Below are 24,490 nucleotides of genomic sequence, written 5' to 3'. Positions count from 1 at the left end.
GTTGTCATACACTTTTTTCTTCAGCGACAATGGTAGGCTGCTATTCATTATCTGAGAATGTCTGCCATATGCACCCCACCCCATTCTGATCCTTCTAATTATCTCTGCCTCATGGTTGGGATCTGGGGTCACAACTTGGCCTAAGTATATATATTCGCTTACCACTTCCACTGCCTCACCATCTATCTCAAACTGCTGTGCTGTCCCGAGGTTATTGATCATTACTTTAGTTTTCTGCATATTAATTTTCAGGCCCACGGTTCTACTCTGTTCGCCCAGTGCGGAAAGCATGCTTTGCAATTCGTCCCCCGAGTTACTTAGCAAGGCAACGTCATCAGCAAATCTGAGGTTACTGAGGTATTCTCCATTAACCCTTACTCCCACCTGTTCCCAATCCAACGTTCTGAATACTTCTTGTAAGCATGCTGTGAATAACATTGGAGAGATTGTGTCTCCTTGTCTGACACCCTTCCTTATAGGTATTTTACTGCTCTCCTTATGGAGGATGATGGTAGCTGTAGACCCATTATAGATATCCTCTAGTATTCTTACATAATGCTCATCTACCCCCTGGTTCCGTAATGCCTGAATGACTGCTAGGGTTTCGACCGAGTCAAATGCTTTCTCATAATCTATGAAGGCTATATATAGGGGTTGAGTATACTCAGCGCACTTCTCTATCACCTGATTGATCGTGTGAATATGGTCTATTGTTGAATAACCTTTACGGAACCCTGCTTGTTCTTTAGGTTGACTGAAATCTAAGGTTGGAGAAATTCGGTTAGCGATTACCTTGGTAAATACCTTGTAGACGACTGACAGTAAGCTGATCGGCCTGTAGTTTTTCAAGTCAAGTTTTCGACAATCGTATTTACATGCAAAGTATGTGTCAGAACGTGTGCTTTTACAAATCAGCGGTGCAGTTCACGCACCGGTGAATACTTCGAATACTTCAATAGCGGGCAAAGTTGATAAGTCCCTATGGCAAGTATGGGAAGCGAAAACAATGTTCCCGGCAAAATTACTCTCAGAAAATCGTCCCGGAAAATACGGTCTCGGGCAATATGGTCCCGCAGAAAATGCATCCAGCGCCAGGGTAGGAAAATACGGTCCCCCCCCCCCCCCCCCTCCCCTCCTTCAAAAAAAAAAAAGGTCTCCGCCCTTCACTGGAGGCGAAAACGACGACGCCCGCATCTTCGAGATAATGGCGCACGTTAAAGATGCCCAGGTGGTCAAAATAATCGGGAGCTCTCCACTACGGCGCGCCTCATCACCTGTGTAGCATCGCTGCGTTAAATACCTTAACCAATCAATCAATAATCAACACTTATCGTCAATACAACAAAACTTGTTGGGGTGCTAGTTGGTTCATCATTTTTATTTATTGAAAAATTATTTGAAGTCGTCTGTTGGGCGCAAAAAGGGGAGGAAAGAGTGAATCAATATTGCGCACTTCCTGTGAGTCGTCTTACTTAAATTATCGTCGTAGCGTCGCTTTTATGGTTCCCTAAATAGTTAGCGTACATGATAGCCCGGTATAAGTGCCTTCTCAGTGTTCCTTGGGGTTTCTTTGCAGAGCCTCACGCCGTGGGCGCCTTCTCCCGCGACGAGCGCATATACTTCGTCTTCCGCGAGGAATCCGTGGAGCGAGTCGCCTGCGGAGTCAAAAATGTCTCCGGCCTGGCAAGATTCTGCAAGGTGTGTCGTCAATGCAACCGTCCAGTTCGCGAGCTGCGTCGAAAGAAAAGTGTTCCCGGTTGCAGTGCAGCAAGATGAGACCGCTTAATCACGGGTGGAACATAAACGTCCTGTTTTGCTTACTTCTCACCTTCACAAGGTATTCAATAGCAGAACTAGGGGCCCGAGCCTCGTCGAACTGCGCGCCCGACACTGCCCGCCGCGAGTTCACTCTTAAAATGACGAGTGGATTCCCCATTTGGTTCACATTGGTTCATGATCCGGTAGAAATACAATTGCCCGATGAACACTGGGGTCGCCGTCATCGGCGCATGTATATTACGTTTCCTACTATGTCGGAATGGGAACTGCAATATGCAGCATCGACACAACTTACATCATCGACATATACAGTGTAACTGAACTGGAAGAAAGGGCCTGTGTAACTGTTCGGAAAGAAAGCGACTTTTCCATTTTATTGGTTTGCGCTGAAGTATCTTCATCTTAATTGACACAACTTCTGGGACAAATATTCCTGCAATTGGCGCTGACGAGATTCCTGAAAGCTTCTAGTCTGCCTCGTGCTGAATACACAGGGGTACTGAAAGTCTCCCGCTAATTTGCATTCACTAAGTTCTCGACCCGATAGAAATATGATTGGCTGATGAACATTGGGGTCGAGTTCATTAGCCTATGTTAATCGCGTTGCTAACTATGACGGGATGGGAACTGAAATTGACCGCATCGAGGCACGCTTGGTTGCGTTATACAGAGCACTGAGCTCGCGTCTATCGTTTGGGGAAGAAAAGTATTTTTAACGTGGAAGCACTCTTAGCCGTCTCGTCCCAGAAATCTGTCGGTACGTGCATCCGTCCAAACGTCTGTGACGTGTGACACAATGCGCTCGTTATAGCACACGTAGAATGTCCCATAAAACGTTCCAAGGCCTTTCATTGCAAAACGCGCTTTATGTCATTAATGAAAGATTTTTTATTCAGTCAAAGGTGCGGATAGGAGCCACTGGAAAGAATGTTATGCACTTTGAGCACACTGGTGACCTTTAGCTGTGCGGCCTTAGTGGGCATTCCTCACGTCCTCCCTTCTGGTTACCCATTGTAACTACGGGCCGTGTCTTCCTCATAAAGATTATTAGCTACGAAAACCGAGGGGACGTTGAAGGGGCCGGCGGAAGGATTGGGAGGGAGAAGATGGAAACCGGGGCACATGTACGTAATAATGGCCGCAATTACCGGCATGGACAGAATGGTATATTGCAAGGAGAGACGGATTCCCCATGATTGTTTGCCTATACGTGTAGCATCATGGCTCTCGTTATTAGGAAAAACATTCTTGGCCAAGAAAACTGACTTACTGTCGACACTACGTATACCAAAGCCGCTTCTGACGCACAAAGGTTGTAGTCGTGGACTGTATTTATGCTGACGTTTGTCTTACTTAATACTGGTTTTGCTTTGTGCAATAAAATACAGTACCAAAGTAAGTGTTCCGGAGTGCAGCCGGAAGAATGTAGAAATGACCTATTTCGCGCAACTTCTCTGATCAACGCGATGCCTTATTAGAGAGACGGATGACATTACCTTAGCGACTTCCCACAACTGACCACGGACGCGGATAGTACGCCAACGGTCGGGAAATACAAAACCGAAATAATTTATCAAGTGTGTGGCATGCAGTCTACGCCCTGTCTCGCTAGCATCTGAGTAAATCCCCCAATGCGTGTAGGTACCAGCAGCAAGTAAACGCCAATTAATAGACGGCGACACATTCAACTGAGATTACACCCACCAGCACCAAGCGCTAGTATAGTGTTTTCAAAAACAGCAAAAATCAGCGTAATTACATGCTCTCCTCATTCGTCTTTTCATGTGTGCAAGGAATATGGCGGGGAAAATTGAGACTGATACAAGATCTTGATTTATATAAATCCCAAATGCGTTGCATATAGTGTAACTGAAATAGAAGAAAGGGCCTGTGTAACTGTTCGAGAAGAAAGTGACTTGTCCATTTTATTGGCTTGCGCTGAAGTATCTTATCTTAATTCACACAACTTCTGGGACAAGTATTCCTGCAATTGGCGCTGGTGAGATTCCTGAAAGCTTCTATTCTGCCTCGTGCTGAATACACAGGGGTACTGAAAGTCTCCCCAAAATGTGCATTCACCAAGTTCTCGATCCAATTGAAATATCATTTTCTGATGAACATTGGGGTCGAGTTCATTGAGGTATGTTAATTGCGTTGCTTACTATGACGGGATGGGTACTGAAATTGACCGCATCGAGGCACGATTGGTTGCTTTATACAGAGCACTGAACTCGCGTCTTTCGTTTGGGGAAGAAAATTATTTTTAATGTGGAAGCATTCTTAGCCGTCTCGTCCCAGAAATCTGTCTGCCCGTCCATTCGTCCGGACGTGCGTGACGTGTGACACAATGCGCTCCTTAGAAGGCCGTATAGATGGTATTTACATAATTCCCATAAAAGTTTAGCCGGCGATTTCTTGTCTTGCGAGCACTGAAAAATGCCATGACAGTGCCCGCCGGGTCTGATATGCGTCCGCGTCTCGCAGAAACAATCAAGCAAGCAAGCAAGAAAACAAACAAACAAACAAACAAACAAACAAACAAACAAACAAACAAACAAACAAACAAACAAACAAACAAACAAACAAACAAACAAACAAACAAACAAACAAACAAACAAACAAACAAACAAACAAACAAACAAACAAACAAACAAACAAACAAACAAACAAACAAACAGGCAGACAGACAGACAGACAGACAGACAGACAGACAGACAGACAGACAGACAGACAGACAGACAGACAGACAAACAAACAACCACAAAAAACGCCCCGTGATCCGTCGTCTACACCGTTGCCAGCAGATTTTTGGCCGTGGCGTGAACAGATACGGATAGTCGCATTGACGTTGTGGTGATGCTCTACTTGATTTTAAGAACTCCGCGTCGCCACTGGAGAAAAGAGCCGCGGTTGCTAAAAAAAGCGGCACGACGCAAGAAATGGCTACGGTGCGGCGAAGGTGCGCCCGCACCTTGCCTGCGGGACAGTCGTTGAGAACAAAAGCCAAACAATGCTTCCGAAGAAGTCACCGTTCCCGCACACGCCAATTGAGATACAACGGTAGCTGAGCAGCAGAGGCAGCAGTGAATGCGTTGTTAGCTGGGAGGGTAGTGACAACTGTCGGGAAGTGGCCGAGCATCCGACGTCGTGGCGGAGCCCACACATGGTTTCCGGCTTGCGCGCCACGCTAGTGAATACAACCTATAAATGTCCAATAAGAGGCCCTAGAAATTTTTGTTACAAAACGCGCTTTCTTAGATTTGAGATCCTTTATTTAGTCAAATGTGCGTAGGGGGGCCGCTGGAAAAGATGCTAACGCAGTATCTCACAATCCCAACTCGGGAGTGTTAACATATTATTTTTGCTTCCTTCTGCGTCCTGGTCTCCCTGTCTGCGATGTGCATGATTTGTCCCTTGAAGGGCGATTTCTCTGTTTATTTTCTACCGGTAGCGAAAAATCAACCAGTGAGCATAAATTAGGTAGGGAGCAAAACAAAAAAAAAACAACAACAACGCAGAATTAGACAAAAGCGCACACCCGAGCACATCCACAATCGCTAGCGCAAACACATTGCACACACAGACGCGGGCGAACACACCTGCCTTGTAATGGTGGCTTACTTTTTTCTCCTACGCAAACCACCGAAACCGTACATGCCAATATAGCACCAATTTGGGCTGATTGTTCAATGGCCTTGTTCGGACTTCAAAGACAGCGCCTTTAAACGCGGAAAACAAGGGGCTCACGAAGCTATGACCTTATCCGAACGTCGTAAGGCGCTACAAACTTACTGACGTATGGGTTCGAGCTTAGTGGTACTCCATTATCAACCACCGTTAGACGCGTCTTCATTTGTCACATAGTACCTTGTCCTGAGACGTTTTTTCGCTTTTAACGGCGGTTGATCGCGCAACAATCGTTCCCCCGAATAATGTAGGTAATTCGCGATTTCCTTTCTATTACCTGCGAACAGAACGACATCGGTCGCCAAGACATCTACAACAACAAGCGATGGACTTCTTTCACCAAGGTGCGTCTTCAGTGCAATGACAAGACGCAACCGGTGTTCCCCTTTGATGAGATCCGTGAGTATACTTCAGAGTCATTTGACACATATAGGAGGAAGGGGTCGACTAAGGCCGCGTGAGGATCAAACGCATCGGCTAGCCCAATGAATCATGTTCCCGTGCTTCGCAAGAAGGGTGGCTGTGGCCACGTCGTTTTTTACGACCAGCGGAAGGCGTTAGATATAGCATCAAAGCAAGAATGCCGAAGGGCTCACCCACCCAGGCATACCCGATAAGTAATAGTTGATATGTTTAGAAGCTAGGAATAGTGTGTAAAGGATGGATGAGGCGTCGAGGGTCAGCAGATTAAAGGGGGAAATTGGATTTAAGGGGACTTTTCGGCCTCACAGGTATTGCACTCACTTTTGCCCTCCTTTTTTTTTGAGTCATTCCCTTTCTTCAAGGGGTCACAAACACCTAACAAAATCCTGTGGTTCGCCTATACGAATGTAGAAAACTGTACTATGGTGATACATTGAAATACGAACAATGGAGCGCTTGGCTTTCAGTAATTGCTGTGCATTCGGGCGACGGGCTGCGTGTGTGCAGTAAGAACAAGTTACGAGAGTTTCTGCCTAACCTAGGTATGTAGCATAATCGGCGTGTGACCATGTTGATTTGGCCCATCACCACGTTTGGTGCCGGTCTCCGCTGCCATTTTCAATCAAACTTGGTTGTTTCGTGGGATGAAGTGGCGCTCGACGAACTTGGAGGACTCCTGCATGAACGGACGCCAAACACAACGGTGGACCAACTCATCATGCTCACACGCCGATTATGCTTTTTCTATACCTAGGTTGGGAAGGAACACTCGTAACTTGTCCTTAGTGCGCATGCGCTGCCCGTCGCCAGGGTGGACAGCATGTACTCAAAGTGACGCGCTCTGTTGTTCGTATTTCAGTGTATAACGATAGTACGATACCCGACGAGGTACATCACGCTCTTGACAGGCAGTAGAGTGGTGAAGATTTCTGCTACGCGAGGGATCGGGTAAGGAATGTTTGTTCGACTAACGCGCACATCTTGCAAGTCTGAAATGAAGGCTGCAGGTACAAAGTGTCGCAAGGACACTTTGGTAGTTATCAAAGACATTAGACGTTGGGTAAATTGGTATGAAGGCATATTTGAAACCGGCGTCAAACAAGGCAGAGGACAATAAAGGCCATAAGGGATGGCCTTGCGCTGTAATAAGTGATGTTTATTTGTTATAATAGACGTTGCAGCAGACATGTATAGTGGAAAAGTGTAGAAAAAAAGCACTCATGTGCACAGGAGACCAATGTTGACAAGAGCGAGAGTCCTGAAAATCACTTGGGAGGCCAATCGTCGCGCTTACAAAGTGCTGCACTGATGTGCGGCCCCATCGTGATGTAACAATAGAGATGGTTTGCACAAGCTTGTTTCTTCACCAAGCGTTGAAAGGAATAAAAAGCTTCTATTCTTTCTGACGTTGGTAAATTGCGATGCCTTGACACAATATAATAAATCAATCAGCGCGCACATGACAGATGTTAGAGCCACTTTTACTTCGGTGGGGCAGATTAGTGCGATTTAGCCGGACGTTTTAGTGATATGCAATCTCTAATGTACTTCTTGACGACCGAGTGCATAAACTGCAGCCACTGCTCTAACCTTTTTTTTCTCTGCCCTAATCGCAGACGGCGCGTCCTATGTTCCTGACATGGATGATGGCGTGCTGTTCGGCACTTTTGTCAGCAACGTGTGAGCTATCTTATACATCCATCGCACTTTCGTTCTAATTTCCTTTTTGAGACTGCTGTGTAGGTTTTCATTTTGTAGAAACGGTGGTTTTAAAATATTGTCAAGATTTGTTGTGTTTCGCCGAAAGCTACTGAGACGATGAGTGATCTTATTGCATTTTTGTATTCCACCTCTTAAATAGAAATGGTAGTAGCCTGAACGAGTAGGTAGCCAATGTGGGAGCCGTCGAACGGGCACAACTTTCGGCCTAGGTTAAAAACAGGAGGAAACGGCGAAGGGGACTCTATGCGTTGTACTTCGTAGGGAAGCAAGTCTCTCGGCTCTCCTCCGTACTTTTATTTCTATTTTTGCTGATCAATTCACGCAAAATAACCTTGCTGACGCATTTATTTAGCTAGCAATACTCGTAAACAACCGCCGTATAACTGTGTAACATTGACAGGACGTTTGTGCTTCGGACGAAACGATCGCTGGCGCCGTCCTTTTCATTATTAGGTTGCTTAGGTGAGCGACGGGGAGGAAGAGCTGCCGATCACCGTGGTGTCGTTTCTGAAAATCGCCCCGTGTGGCTTTCGCTTTCCAGCCCTAGTAACGGAGAGAAGGAAGAAATGACGGAAAGGAAAAAAGCTGGGGCAGCTCTTCGCGCTATATTGCGCCAGGCAAAGAGCGAATCAGGCGGCCCAACCAATTAAGCTTACTCTTTGTACGAAATGAAAGCGCAAAAAATCCAGACAGGGTACGAAGCTTATTCTCGGCTCAGCTAAGTTTGTGCGTGGTTATGTTTAGAGGCTCCTCCAAGTATTCTGCGTGGTGTCGTCACTAGGTTCCCAAAGAGTGATGAACACTTGGTCAATAACATATGTGCAATGCACGTGTACCCGCCATCTTTGCACTGAAGCTCCAGGAGTAGCGGAGGGCAGGCGGGACGAAAGTTTGCAAAAAATTTTTAACTTGACTATAAAAAAAAAAGGGTGTGGTAGTTTCTCCCTTAAGGGTAAAACAGGAATGTATCATATATTGCTCCCTAAGAGGTAGAACGATTTTCCCTTTAACAGGGAGGAGCGCGTTTCTCCCCCTAGGAATGGAGGAAGATTTCCCCCTTTCGTGAGCTAATGGAGGAGCGTTCCTCCCGTGGCGGCGCTGCCCGAGCAATGCTTGTTATGCGAGAATGACCTAGCGAGCTGATCGGTTTGAGGATCGAGGAAGTACAAATAGGTAGGTACTGTGGTTGTGTGCGCCTAAAATGCGCTAAAATATCCAAAACATTACTTCCCGCGCACCAGAACTGTGCTTAGCAAGCCATGACGCCAATCGTATATGCGCGACTTGCAACCGTCCCGCTAAGAGCTGTCTACGCGTTTAGCGCGAACGTGCCGCTGTAACCAGAGCAAAAGTCATAACGATTGCATTCAAAATGCTGCGTTTATTTCCCAAACACTTGTAATCCTGCCGTTCACCGACTCACGAGATCACAAACATCCAATGCGGCCGTTAGAGAACGACTAGTTGTTGTTAGTCGCCTTACCTTTCTACAACCGATGCATCAAAACGCAGATCGTCTGCAATCATGCACCTCAGCGCAAAGGCGGTGCAGGCGGCACAAAAAACGAATCCGCTGAATCCGTCCGAACAAAGAGATGACACTGCTCGCCATCTAGCGAGCTGGAACGGCTCGAATCGTAAAAGTTTAAGAATGACCAATAGATGACGCAAAAAAAAAAAAAACAGTTGGGGAGGAGGAGGGGCAGCTACTAAGCATCACTGCTCTATGGCTAACGTATATATAGCAACATTACAGAGGCCGCACGCTGGCGGGCACAAATTGGGAAGAAACATAGCACAACACAGCACAGCGACATAGACTTCATTGAAGGCATTGTCAAAGCACAATACATGCATTAGACAACAACGCAAGCATAATACACGTATACATACACATTGCACAACACATAGTACACTTTTCACGTGTCCGCAAAGAACAAAGCACAACTACACCTTAAAGGGCCTAAAGTGTTTATAACACTGATTCCAGAGCGTGCAAATAGGAACAATGAGCTTGTTGTTTGTCTCGAATAACCCACAGCAATGCGTGAGCCTCAGCCGTGTTTTGTTGTTTCGTTAAATGTAACTCGTACAATTGCAACCTTTTATTAGTTTCAGGTTTTGTAAGAAGTAGTGGAAAGCTCAAAGAAGAAAAAAAAAATTAACGTCCACCTCCCCTCGCGGGAACCCTGGTGTGATGCGACGCTGAAGGGAGTTCCATTGTGCGTTTCCGTTGGGTCGATTACTCGAATTGCGGGAGCAATCGTCGGGTAATCCGAGAGAGAGAGAGAGAGAGAGAGAGAGAGAGAGAGAGAGAGAGAGAGAGAGAGAGAGAGAGAGAGAGAGAGAGAGAGAGAGAGCTACGTAGCGCGGACGACCGTCGACTGAGAGACCGGTCGGAGCGCGGCACTCCGCTTATATGCGCAGCGCGCCCGAAGGAGATGAGACCGCGGAGAGAGAGGGCGCTGCACATGCGCACAGCGCGCTTGCGCCGCCCACCGGCGGAGTGAGAGAGCGCGCCGCACTTCGCGCGCCACAGATGTTGGGGGAGAGGGCGCGCTATCACGGCGAGAGGTGAGGGGGTGAGCGGAGGACAGACGCAGCTGTGCGGACGCGGACAACGACGACGCAGGAAGGACAGGGCCGCCGGCAAGAGATGCTCCTCAAGAGATGCTCCTCTCAGCGTCGCATCTAAAACGTGTAACGAAACAGTACGGCGGGTATGCTTGAGTGATGACCTTGCCTTCGCTCTTATAGCGAAGAGCGCACCGCTGGTCTGGCAACCATTTAGAGACACCAGCCGAAATGCTACCGATGCTACTAGTATGGTCCCTAGAAAGAATTACTACTAGTGCACTGTACCAATGCTACTGCAGGGGTCTTTTTGTTGTTGGTCGCTGATGCATCAATATGGTGCTGTCCGAGCTCGTTGATGAAGAAATGCCCTTGGGAGTGAGTAGAAAGCGTCCACTAATGCGGTGGTAACGCTGAACTGGGCGCAGGCGAGTCGTACCGAGCAAGCATGCAGCGGCTACCACGGTATTTTGCGCGAAACACACGGCTGGAGAAGCGTGCATTTGCGTGGCGAGCACATGGCGATAAAAAAAAAAAATCAGTGAGAGGACAAGGAAGCACCACATTGCAGGGGCGATGTTGCACAGAATAATCGCGTACGCACGATCGGCGAAAGCCGTTCTGCAACGAAGAACGGTTTCGTTATCGGCGTCGACGCCGACTGCGGATCGCAGACGACAGGGAAGAATGTATTCTCCCCGTGTCCGTGTTTCGTAGAGGCCGTACAGAGGGCGCTACGTGTAATGAGCTAAAGGGATATAAACTGTAATAACACCGTTAGGCGGGCTGGTTGGTACTCAGAATTCATGCTGAATTTTTGCGCAGCGTATGACTAGGACAGATAGAACAAGGGACACGAAGACCAGCGCTGGTCTTCGTGTCTCTTGTTCTATCTGTCCTAGTCATACGCTGCGCAAAAATTCAGCATGAAGAGCTAAAGGGAGAAACTCGCTGGGCTGGGGCAGAAAACCCTCATTTTTCTCCCTATTTCTACCTTTTTTTCTAGGAGTGTACAGGCTTTCCCGCTCAATTTAATCCAATCGCCATGCAATTTAATCCAGGCCCCAGCCAATTTAATCCAAGTGCCATATAATTTACATCCGTACCATCAAAAATATTGGAACATATAATTTTTTCGCACATAATTAATCACATCGAACGCCATAACATTCTCTCTACATCGCAGCATGGTTTTCGCAAGGGACTGTCCTGCGAAACGCAGCTTGCCTCATTTACACATGATTTGCACGTAAACCTTGACAGTAACATCCAAACAGACGTAATTTTCCTCGATTTTGAAAAGGCATTCGACAAGGTACCCCATCGTTGCTTAATGTATAAACTACCACTACTCAATATTGACCCATTTGCACTTAATTTGATCGAAAACTTCCTTCTTGGACGAAAGCAATTTGTCGTAGTCAATAGCGCACAATCTAACACAGCACCCGTTTTGTCCGGCGTACCACAGGGTACAGCACTCGGGCCGTTGCTGTTTTTAATTTATGTTAATGATCTGCCGTCGGACATTTCTAATAACATTCGCCTATTTGCGGATGATTGTGTTTTATATTCCAAAGTTACATGTAAGCAAGACCAAATTAATCTACAGACTTATCTTTTTCGTATTTAAAATTGGTGCAAAACTTCGCAAATGTCCTTAAACGTATCAAAATGCAAATTAATGTCATTTTTCCGGCGTGCATGCCCATTATTTCATAATTTTTTCCATCCCATACCTGCTCTTGTTTCCATAGTTGTAGATTGGGGCGTACGTATGGGTCGTGGAGGGTGATGGGGTGTCGGGAGCATTGGTTCTTGCGGTTGGCTGGAGCTACAAAAAGCCCGGAAAGCCGTGTTGCCGGCGAGCTGGTTGACTCTTTCATTACCCTGAACCCCGGCATGACCAGGCACCCAGTACATTCTTATGTTTTCTTTGGTGTGCTGAAAAGGCTGTCTGCTATGACTGGAATGCTATTGCGTATCATGCAGGTGCGTGCGTCTTGTGAATCAGCATGTATGCTAAGGGGTCTGTGTGGGTCTGCATGTGCGTAGATTACATGTCAGACATGCTTCCCTATCTCGACGAAGACATTGCCGCAACAGTAGAGGACACAATCAAGACAGACCTACCACTAGACACAGAAGATAGCACTGCTTGAAATCAAATGTAATTCTTTGTCAATCGGGCGCGTAAGCAGTATTAAGTGTCACCCGGAATATTCCTTCCTTGCGGCTCCTTGTGGTGCAGTCATGGGTCAACCGACTCTGCCGTCTGTGCTTTTCGGTGGCAAGGCGTCGAGGAGGCGTTCAACAGCTCCTTCGTCGAACGGCCGACAGCCGGCGACCCGTACAGGCTGAGTCACCCCACTCCTGCACATATGCTCCCCTCCAAGCGTCTAGGCACCGACTGTCCTACAGACCCTCTGAGTGCGGGCACCGGGAGCGACGCACTGTTCCTGCAGGCCCGCCCTTTGCTCATCGACCCGGCTAAACCTCGCCACGACAGGCCCTTCTACACTCGCCGTGGCCTCGAATTCAAAAGCCTGGCGGCATTCGTGCTGACCGAGAGCTGGGGCTCCTGGGTAGTCTGCTACGTGGCCACAGGTGAGTGACTGCGTCGGCCATTTTCCGAGTGGGTTCAAACGGGATGCTTCCAACGACGGGAAAACCTTCGGCGAAAACGGCCTTCCCCTTTCCAACAGAAAGTAAAGTCTGCATGACACAATGATGGCTGGCCGGGCGAGCCACGGCAAGCAGGCAATGCGTGGCTCAGTGAGGGCACTTTTTATACATCCTTCGCAGTCCCCTCGCAGGCGTATGAGCCATATGCTGGTATGCGTATAAGGGCATGAGGCCAGTCTATATTAGTCACACCAGGCTGCCCTTCACATCTCTTCAACAGCAGATTGGCCTTACACCGTGCCAAGATTGTAACAAGTAAGCAAGAAACAGGGAAAAAGGAATGTGTCGGGCTGTCTCAGAAAGCAGCTGCGTCTCGGAAATACCGGAAGCAGTGATCGCGCGGGTTCTGGGTCAGTTGATACGATCCCTTTGAAGGGCGAGCCATGGGGAACCGACTGTCCTATTTGCAAACAACCCGAAACTGTGGAGCATGTCTTTCTAGATTGTTGGGCCGTAGTGTTTTTTAAGGATGTCTTACCAATCGCTGACATTAGTATGTGCTATAAGTGAGCGAGACCATCGTGACTTTTTTTCGCAACAGATGATTCTCCACGCCTACCTGGCTAGCTACAATTGAGGCTGATTCCGGAAACCAGGATGAACTACTCTTCTACCTTCTGATGGTGATACAACATTTATTTCAAGTAAAACAGCTTCCCACTCACTGTAATAGGGAGACGCCATCAGTTCAAGGTCTCTGTGGTGGATGCCGTCCTGCGTTACCGGTCCACCAACTCTCGCTGATCGTTAGGGTCCGAACTGCCCAGCGCGGCCTCCAACTGCTCGAGGGGGACGTGGCGAATAATAAGGGCTGCTGGTGTGTTTTGGGAGGCCCACGTAGTGTGCTACCGTGTTGGATGTTCACTGCAGTGTGGGCATGTTGGTGGATTACTGTAGGGTGTATGATAGGCAGGAAGCTAAGGTGAGAGTTTGTGTTAGTCTGCAGTTTCCCTAAAGCTACAGCCTCCTCTCGGGTGGCCTTCTGGAGCGGTGGTGTGGGTACGCAGATCTAACACTTCCTGGTTGCTAAAAACACTTGTATGCAAAATCCCCCGCAGCACCACTCACGTAAAGGCATACGAGTCGTTGCCGATTGGCTAGAATTTCAGCTCGCGAATTAGTGAGTGAAGGGTTAGTTCCATGTTACTGGCGTGTCAGCTTTATTTTCCCGATCTGTGCTGAAGTACCCACGTATTCTCGCACGGTGAAGGTAGGTTGAGAACTGCTTAATGTACTCAGATAAAAAAAGGTTTCGGCATTTTCTCAGTGTGCATTGTATGCATAAATTGTTGAAAGTTCAAACCGCCTATTTTACTGACTGGGGTACATTTGTGTGCGACATATATATTTATTTTATGCTTACACTCTACTACAGTTCTGTGGGTCAGCTTCACCATAATTCATTCTTTCAACCAATTCATCCTACCTACAACAAAATATCGGCGAATGACTATGTGGAGCGCACGGGTCTATACTCACAAGTTCTGTGTGCGCTTCGGCATCACGCGATACAAGCACGACTTTCCGCACTGGGCAATGCTGCAGCACAGATAAAAAAATTTGGTCGTACGCCCAAATTTTTTTTAGCTGCATGGATCAATCAGCAGAGCGGATTGAGATAAGACTCAAACACGCGGGACTGCCTTACCATGCAGCCGTCGTTGCTGCCCCGGATGCTGATGATGTTAGGGGTTGGTCAATCGCCGGTGAGCTAGACGAGGGTCTCCTCTAGTTACGGCTTTGGATCTGTTAGTTACACGCTGAGATTATTATGCATGTCAATCCTGCATCGCATCGCCCTTTGAATAAGACGTTTCGCTGACCTGGAGGCTTTTCTTTCCCTGCCCACGCTTTTTAATATTTAATGCACAGTGGGGCGAGTACCTCAGTGAAATCTACCCGTAAAGTCTTGTAACCGCTCAAAAACACGTACAGTAAAAGCTCGTTAATTCGCCACCTGTTAATTCGGAAATTCGGATAATTCGGACGGCTCAATTGGTCCCGGCCAAAGCGCATGTTAGTCTATGGGACCAAACCTTCGTTAATTCGTCAGAATTCGGCCCCGCACCGCTTACCTAATTCGGACAAATGCTGGTCTCCTGACCGACGAAGAAGTTATTAATGATGTCACGGGCGCCCTGGAAGACCACGATTCTGATGAAGAGTCATGCGAGGAGGTGCAGCCGCGACCTCATCGCACCTCACGAGAAGTCTCGGAGGCGCTTTTCATATATGGAGGACGTTTGCCTGAGCAGTTGCGACAGTTTGCGTGCTGTTGGCCACTTGGAAGAGTTAAGAAAAATTGTAATCTCAGCCGGAATCTGCGCGAAAAAGCAGACGACTATTACAAAATACTTCAGCAAATAAAGGTATGCTTCTCCAACGTGATTTTAATGTTGTTTTTCCTGTTCATTCATTAATTCGGCATTCGGATAATTCGAACATTTTTCCCGGTCCCGTGAGATCCGAATTAACGAGCTTTTACTGTAATTGGCAAAGTTGGCATATTTTACTGTTATGATGGTGTGTACTTGGTTCATTGATAGCTTTACAGTCAATGGGGAACAATCGACACACAAAGCAAGCATGCGGTGGAAGTTTGAGAGTTCTCGACTAATGCGTGAGAACGCCTACGGCATAAACCATTTCGCGGACATTTAACGCGCCTCGCCGCATGTGGCCGCCCTTCAAAGGGATCGTATCAACTGACCCAGAACCCGCGCGATCACTGCTTCCGGTATTTCCGAGACGCAGCTGCTTTCTGAGACAGCCCGACACATTCCTTTTAGATGCAGAGCATCTGATTCACTCGCCTTGTCCCTCCGGCGTCGTCGTCGTTGTTGTCGGCGTTGTCCACCCCTCTGCCATTCTCCTCGCCGCGCGAGCTGCGCTCTCGGCCGCTCTCCGCCGCTCACCCTCTCCTCTCCGATAACGAACACTCTCTCGCGAGGGGCATTGGATTTGATTTGATTTGATTTGATTTGATTGGATTGGATTGGATTGGATTGGATTGGATTGGCTTGGCTTGGCTTGGCTTGGATTCGGTTGGATTGGATTTGGATTGGATTGGATTAAAGTGGATTGTGTTGGATTGTGTTGCGTCATAGCCGCGGCAGACACGCTGGGGCCGGCGCATGTGCAGTACTCTCTCTTCCGCGGTTTCCTCTCCTTCGGGCGCGCTGCGCATATAACCGGTGTGCCGTTCTCCGGCGAAGCAACATCCACGCTTGGCTCAAACACCTAGAGTCCACGCCGCTTTACAAGTACGCCAACGTCGTCATCGACTGGGACCAGCTTACGCAGTCCCCTCAACGTTATGCGCGCTATAAAACGCGTTCCCTTCGCCGCTCCGCCTATGCGTCGCATCTACACAGGGGTTCCCGCGAGGGGAGGTGGGAGTTTTCTTTTTCCCTGTTTCTTGCTTACTTGTTACAATCTTGGCACGGTGGTTGTTTAGCGTTGCGAGACGTTTGCAATGTTATTAATATTAATAATAATATCGCTATTAGTGTCGTCGTTTGAAAATTTTTTTTAATATAATTTTTATTTCTAAGTAATTTCTATTGTGTGGTATTTTGCGTTTCTAGTTTACTCATGATGTTTTGTTTGATTGTTTGTTTTACCTTTTCGTTATCCTCTGAACTTTTTTGAGTGCATGAAGTGTTAGTCCTGTTTCAAAATCGTTTGACTTAAATGCAACATTTTGTTCTTTTGAGTCGTCTGAATATCTTTTTTACTGCGTGTTTTAAACTGTTTTGTACGTAAAGGAACAGTTTTTGGGACCATAGTGCTGTTCCTGCGTCTTAAAAATAAACAATTGTGGATTGATTGACTATAATTTGCACTTTTACTGTTATTTCCTCGTTTTTATACTCGGCAGCGCTTCAGAAGTCTTCTTTGCACTCCCGAACATGATGCGGGGAGTAGGCTTTCAAGGCGGTGGGACGACTAACGTTTTTGTTACTTTGTATGTTTTTAATTCAGGAACGTTAAATGCCCAGTTTTACGAAAAGCGGCGTTGGCCGGTACAGAATGTGGCCACCGTTCTAGAGACTAAAAACGCTTACATACCCTCTGAAGTCGTGACAATGTGCTTATGAGTATCAATTTGGATAAAAGAAACCAATTTGTGATGAAACAAAACTGCGTGCAATAGGGTAGGCTCGCAGCTGACCGTGTTACTAACGCGCTTCATCAGCACGTCCCCAGCGGCGCGAGAAGTGTCTAGCCGAGTGCGTGCGGCGATGGCATCATATATAGCGTGATAGGTGAACGCGACACCACATGAGTACGTGAGCAGAAAAGCTGACCCCTGCCCCGGAAAGCTCTAATTTCGAGACTTCTGCGTCGCCAGTCTGCCTCTCGAAATACCTCACGCCAAAAGATGAAAAAACAAAAACGAAGGAAGAGACGCAAACGCAATGTAACGGCAAATGTGTCTTTGATAAAATGCTTTCGCATTCCAAGTATATGGGCCGGCTTAAGTGATCCGGAAAAAAAAAAGAACAAATATTCGTAATCTATGGTAAAGCCATCAGTCGCTTACATTTAGAATATTACAGCTTTTAAATATCTTAGTTTCTTCAATTATGCATTCTTGTGCAGACACATGGCGTAACACTTACCGCGTAGCAGATGTTGGTGTGGTACTCGACAAAGACTGCTTCCGCACTAAAAAATTGATCAGAAAGAGAATTTTTCTCCTGGGGATGGCTTAAAACCTTACTTCCACCGTATTACGGGTGTGTGCGCCACTGTAGACGCCTTCTGTGGGGCTGCTGAGTGTAAAAAATTGAAAATACCTCATCGGTAGATGTGATTATAGTATGGGAATCGTGAATTATTGGAGAAAATTGCAAAAATTTGAAACCGCCGTTGCCGCGTCAAGGTCGGAACAAAAAAGGAAAATAGAAGCGGCTACGTCTCCTGAAAAACAATAGCCGCGATCAGACGGCGTTCCAGTGCAACTGGTACGGTCGTTTGAAAGGGTCGGATCCGGCGAGACGTGTTCTTTCGATGTTAGCAGGGAAACGATGAAATCAAGCCTTCAACTGTCACCCGTCTTGTCAGCAATGATCTCTGAAGAAAGGGCGAAGACACGGACCGCAAAATAAAAACAACGTAATGACTCTTCGGTCCCCGAGACGGGAGCCTTGTGCAAATCGTGAACAATGCTCACGTTCTGGCGATGAAAACGCCGTTGTAATGTTTTCGGTGCGGAGTACCTTAGGACCGCACAATGTCCGTCCGCGTCCGTGCGATTAGCATTTACAATCACAAAAAATCACACAGGCACCGGCAGGATTCGAGCCTGTGTCTGGTGGAGCAGAGATTGTTAGTGTCAGTCGACTTACCCATTGGGCTAAGACCGTTTTTTTGTTTATTCTTTGCCAATCTCGTACAGCAACACCACGTACCAGATACAATGACAAAGAAAAAATCGCAGTAATGCCACAGTGCCCCCCAGGGCCGGTGTTGTCATATAAAATTCCCTAAGCGTAATTAGAGGTTCAATTTTAGACAACCACTCTGGTGGAGACTTCTTCGATCTCTGAACTTCAACAAACTGTGACACACTTTCTCTAAAATACTGTCTCGTTGGTAGCACGTCTACATCACAATAACAGCCAAGCCATGCGCGAACGCCAAATGCTGTGCAGACCCAACAACATGACACTGTCAAATGGCACACTGTCCTCTCTATCAATGCACAAAAAACATAGGCGGTCTGGGCTAAGTGGAAAATCTTTCTGGAGTGACCGTTGCAAGACATCCTTAAAAAACACTACGGCCCAACAATGTAGAAAGACATGCTCCACAGTTTCGGGTTGTTTGCAAATAGGACAGTCGGTTCCCCATGGCACTGAGAGCCCCCTTTCTTTCATCCAAGTTGCGACTGAAAGTGTACCAGTGTGCAATTTAAAAAAGAAAGTCTTTGCCACAGGTGACACTTCCATTCGCTTCACTCGTTTTAACACATCCTGTCCTGGACCATTGCTGTACAGAGCTCAATACAGTGGCACCGGGAAGACTACGTCACATACATCCTTATATAATTTTTTTCCTGGTTAAATTGGCCAGATATTGCATTAAAAACGTGCTGCTAAAAATTGGAATGACAAAACAATTTCTTTAAAATATCCATGAACTGGCATGCAACTTAAAAAGCCACAAATTCTGGCAAAGCACGCATTAACCAAACTTGTATTAAGTGCGCAGAAAAGGGTCCTGTACATCGCGTAGAAACAAAAATCAGTTCACGGGTTGCCGTACAAACAGATGAGTAAGTCCTAATACGCCGTCACGGATTCGCCGAAACAAATTCGTCCTACTGCTCCTCTCCCACGTGGACCCCCACACAAAAACATCAGATACGCGATGTAGCTTCTGGACATTCAAACGCGAACAATTCAGCACTTGCATAACAAACCAAAGCTTTGCCACAAAGAAAAGATTACAAGTCATGGCTCTCGCGAACACTGACAGTCGAGTTGCTTTCATTTTTTCCGCTTTCTCTTTCAGTGTTTGCACCAGCCCCCGCCAGTAGGGCTCACTGTCACGATAGTATTCCAGAGGGGTTCCAAAGTAGTTTACGGGGGTGGTTACCCAGGTTACATTAGCAAAGATCACTGGCGTTGACATCCATTCACCGTGCCAAAACCCCAGGCATTTTCCCCAATTTACCAGACTCCCCGTGACCTCCCCAAAATGCTTCACTGTTTCCGCGGCGAACATCACGCTTTCTTTGTTCGAGCAAACAACGGCAATGTCGTCAGCATGGGCGAGAAGTTTGACCTCTGTCTCCGGTAGTTTAAATCCGCCTATTCTACCATTATGAATTATGCTCAGGCGCAGCGCTTCAATGAATACACAAAACAATAAAGGGCTGATGGGGCAGCCCTGACGCACCGAACGCTGCACCTCCATGACCCCTCCCAATTCCTTATTCACTATCAACCGTGTCATGCAGTTCCGATACGCCATCGCCACTCCCCGTCAAATGACAGAACCAAGGTTGATGTGCTTTAAAACATAAAACAGGATCTTATGGGAGACGCAGTCAAAGGCTTTCTCCAGGTCCAGCAGGAGAATCGCCATGCCCGAGCTCATTGCATCGCAACATTCCAGCGCGCACCTCGCCTTGTGGATATTCGTAAATATGTTATGACCCCTGACGCCACACGTCTGATGTGGAATGACAATTTTCTGGATTACCATTTGTAATCCATTTGTAATCTGGATTACCATTTGTTTCCCCTGAACCTTCACAAAAATTTTGTAATCAACGTTTGTTAACGAAAATGGTCGGTATGCTTTAACATTCCGTAATTTTTGCTTGTCGTCTGTTTTCGGAATTAGTATTATATGGGAGGTAGAAAAAGATGGAGGAAGCGCTTCAATTTCGTAGGCTTGATTGTACATGTCGGCTAGAACAGGAGATATCAAAGATTTCAGATGTTTATAGAACGCCGCACTAAGCCCGTCAGGACCCGGTGACTTGCCCGGATTCAAGTTTTCGATGGCACACTTAACTTCCTCGGCCGAGAATAGTTGTTCGAGCCATTCCTTTGTTTCGTCATCCAATCGTGGCAATGCACCTATAAAATCTCGCTTGAAGTTTTTTAAGTCAGTTTCCCTAAAAGCTACTAGTGCCTTACAGTAATAAAAAATGCGCGCTCCACTTCCTCTTTTTACGAAGTTTCAAAACCATTGGTTTCTATTTCTTTATCATATTCCGTCGGGCTTGCGTCTTCTCTATTCCTAATGCCCCTTTTGTGGGTGCCTCCTCGATCGTCCAATGTTCCGACCTCACGCGTACTAGCGTTCAGTGATAGGTTTTGATCAATGGCTTCGAGTTTGCGCTTAATCTGCCCTATGTCGTCTTTGAACATTCCTGGATTTTTGTTCTCCAGTGCAATCAGCTTTTGTAGGTTCGCTCGCAAAAGGTTTCCTTTTCTTTTTTTCTGATATTTTACACAGCTAGACCTTTCTATGGCTTTTATTTTAATGTCTTGCTTATACATCTCCCACTTCTCCCCTATTTTATCGTTGTGGCATTCAGCTATTTCCGTAATTTTTTTCTACTGCAAAACCCATGAACATTTCGTCTTGTAACAGCTTTTCATTCAGTTTCCACAGATCACACGAAAAAGGTGTGTTCTGTTTTTTCCTACCCAATCTGCATTTAACCAAACAGGTGTCCGAGAAAGAAATCGGCTGTACATCATAGCCATGACATTGTTGGAATAAATTTAGCGAAAAATAAAACCTATCTAGCCGTGCGTGGCTGCACCCCTGAAAATGTGTGAATCTCACGTCTCTCGTACCCTTAAGGCATTCCCCGACATCAATCAAGCAGAATTCGTCTACTATCTCAGCCAGCAAACTAGTGCTAGCGTCTCTGCAGGTGGTTTCGTTTGTTTTATCTCGGCTCGATAGTAGACAGTTAAAATCTCCCAATAACATATAGGCCGCCTTTTGGTGTTTAAGTGTTGCTTGAGGCTATAAAAAAAAATCTAACCTGGCTTCCAATGCATTTGGCGGGTACACACAAATAATTCTGTACTCGACAGAGTTGCACTGGCAATCACACACAACAAGGCGGCCTCAAAGACACGCAGTGACCGTTTGCATTTCCAGGCCCGGCAACTTCTTTACGAGCAACACATAACCCGCCGACATCCCCACACCTTCACTTACAGAAGCGTGAAACGGCGCCCATGACCTTGGTCTCTTCCTCCCCGTCCACCTTCGTCTCCTGAACTTCTACCACATCATTGTCCTGATCTATTAAAAGGCGATATACTTGGCTTTGTTTTCTCTTTGCATCCAGACGCCGGACGTTTAATGTTGCTACATTCAGATACCCTCCCATTTCGCCTCCCTTTAAATATTAGAGACCGTGTGCATGGTGCTCACCTTTCGCGTCCGCTTCTCGCTCGCCTTAATCACTTTATGGAAAACAAGATCCTCTATCTACACACCATGGTTGGCTTTCGTGCCGGACTTTCCACGCAAGACGTCATGTTGCGCCTCAAACACGAGATAATCGATGGCTACGGCTGCTCTCCGCTGAACACCAGGGCAGTTCTTACTCTAGATCTAACTAAGGCCTTTGACAACGTCCGCCACGACGCTATCCTGGCCAACCTTTCTGATCTCGACGTGGGTCAACGAGCTTATAATTACATCAGACACCTCCCGGCTCTTTGTTGGCGGACCGGAATCGGACATTATTACGATTGGCAGTAGGGGGTCTGCACAGGGCTCCGTTTTGTCCCCTTTCTTGTTCAACGTGGCCATGATTAAACTTCCTCAGCTACTCAATTCCTTGCCAGGCCTTCGACATAGTTTATATGCCGATGATATCACGTTATGGATATCTGGAGGCAGGGATGGAAATATTCAAGAGACGCTCCAACAAGCTGTTGACATCGTTCACGATTACGTAACCCCTCGAGGTCTTGCGTGTTCTCCGCAAACGTCCGAGCTCCTTCTCTACCAACCTTCAATTCGCGGGCGCAGACGCCGTCAAGATACCCCAGATATTCCCCTGTAAGTAGAAGGGCACACTATTCCTCGAGTCCCGTGCATCAGGGTACTAGGCCTCAGAATACAAGCTGATGGTTCCAATTCAGAAACCATTCGAGCGCTACACTCGAGCGCGACACAAATGAGTCACCTCATCTCTCGGATCGCAAATAGGCATCATGGGCTCCAAGAAGTAGATCTCGTACGGCTTGTACAGGCATTTATTATCAGTCGAATTACTTATGTCGCGCCATTTCTGGCTCTCAAAAAAGCTGAACAAGATAAACAAGATAAACTTAACTGCATTATTAGGAAAGCTTACAAACAGGTGGTTGGAATTCCCATAACCGCATCTACGGAACATTTCGAAGCAATGGGTATCCATAACAGCCTTGAAGAGCTTCTTGAGGCGCAGAGAATAGGACAACTTCAACGGCTCTCCAGTAGCGAAACGGGGCGCACTATCCTTCAACAGCTCCGAGTCCACTTCCACGAAATATGCACCCGGTATACAACGTTGATCGACGCCTAGCCAGGGCGGCTGCTCTCCACCGCCGCATTCGAGAAAAGAAACAAGTGTTCTGCGTCGACGCCGCGGAATACCCAGACAGAGCGGCCATGAGCATAGTGGCAGTGGATCAGAAGGGTAATTCAACTGCCTCTGGTTCAGTTTGTACAATTCACCCAGAGACCGGGGAGGAAGCAGCCATTGCACTTGCCATATCCTCCACACCCGTAAAAATAATTGTGACTGATTCGAAAACAGCCATTAGAATCTTTGAGAAGGGTAGAATTTCACCCCAACCCCAAGCTCAGCGCCGCCTTCAACCCTTTACTGGGTCTAAACTCCGCGAGGTCCTTCTTATATGGACGCCAGCGCATTCGTCCTTGCCAGGTAATGAGCATGCTCACGAGGCGGCCCGAGGTTTCAGCTACCGAGACCGCCTCGATCTTGATGAGCAATCGCTACATACGGGGGGCAGGGACATGCTTGTGACATATAAAGACATCACCGCTCACTGTCGCTTAGGCCGCCTGAAATACCCGGCGCCGCATCCCTCCCTCAGTCGGTGGCAGTCTGTGGCCTGGCGACTCTTGCAGTCCAACACCTTCCCGAACCCCGTAGCCTACAGCCGCCCAGACCTTTAGAAAGAGCAATGTAGATGGTGCTCGGAACGAGCCAACCTGCAGCACATGGTATGGACCTGTCCCGACAAACCACAACACACATCACAGACAATAGCGATAAGGACTCTAGAGTAATGGGAGGCCGTGTTGCTCAGCTCCCACCAAGAGACTCAACGCAGCCTTGTCCAACTGGCCGAAGATGCCGCTAGGGCTCACGGGCTCCTGGCCGCCGTCTGACGGTGAAGGATCGATCGTAGAACGCTCCCTTTCGTCCCCTTCCCTCCCCCAGTTCGGGGAAAATAAAGTTTTCTCATCATCATCATCATCGCTAGACGCAACCCTCCTCCGCCGTGGAGACCTCCATGGGGTGGCTGCTGCGTCGACGGCGTTGCTGGTGCCGGTTGCTGCGTTGCCGGCGTTCCTAGGCGTCCGCGTCTGCTCACGATGTTGGGACGCGGTTTCACAGAGGAAGAGCGTCGCCCCGGGTTTGTTTTCAGCAGCGAGGAGCCGCTGCTGGCCATGGCCCCATTTTCCCCTCGCTCGTCCGTCTTGTCAAGGCCGCGCTTGGCGTTGTTCCCGGCGCTTGCTTGCCCGCCCGCCTCCATCGTCTCATCCGCGCTTGGTTCGGGCTCGACTTCAGTGGGCTGTTGGTTCTTTAAGCCGTCCGCTGGAATCAAAGTAAGAAACGCTGCCGCCTCCTCCTGGTTCTTTGGCTCCGTGTCTTGGGAAGGACTTGAAACACTTGGGGTCACCTCCGCCTTTTCAAGGTGTCCCGTGTCTTGTGCTGCTTGAGTTAGTACCCGAGAGTCGAACGACTTACTCCCTCGCCTGTAACGGTACAGAGTACCTAGGTCCTCCCAATGTCCGTCCGCGTCCATCCGTGCGCACACCACCATCAAGCGAAAATCAAGCGAAATTCGATTTGAGCCGTGAGTTGCAGTTTCATTTAGGGAACAATCAA

The 24,490-nt window shown here is 47.6% G+C and overlaps 1 protein-coding gene across 1 annotated transcript in view; it reads left to right on the top strand.

Moving 5' to 3' along the window:
* LOC144168531 (semaphorin-2A-like) overlaps positions 1-24,490 on the top strand; it is a 56,535-nt gene that overhangs the window by 16,061 nt on the left and 15,984 nt on the right. Inside the window, exons 4-7 of the mRNA XM_077697495.1 lie at positions 1,577-1,698; positions 5,754-5,865; positions 7,506-7,569; positions 12,437-12,792. Of these exons, the coding sequence (XP_077553621.1) occupies positions 1,577-1,698; positions 5,754-5,865; positions 7,506-7,569; positions 12,437-12,792 (654 nt within the window). The remainder of the gene's footprint in view (positions 1-1,576; positions 1,699-5,753; positions 5,866-7,505; positions 7,570-12,436; positions 12,793-24,490) is intronic.

The sequence above is a fragment of the Haemaphysalis longicornis genome, unplaced genomic scaffold (assembly GCF_048455015.1).
Source record: "Haemaphysalis longicornis isolate Haplotype H1 unplaced genomic scaffold, Haemaphysalis longicornis Haplotype H1 scaffold_2, whole genome shotgun sequence".
NCBI classification, from domain to species: Eukaryota; Metazoa; Arthropoda; class Arachnida; order Ixodida; family Ixodidae; genus Haemaphysalis; species Haemaphysalis longicornis.
Note: the sequence above shows the minus strand (reverse complement) of the source record. Positions and strands in the feature narration are given on the sequence as shown.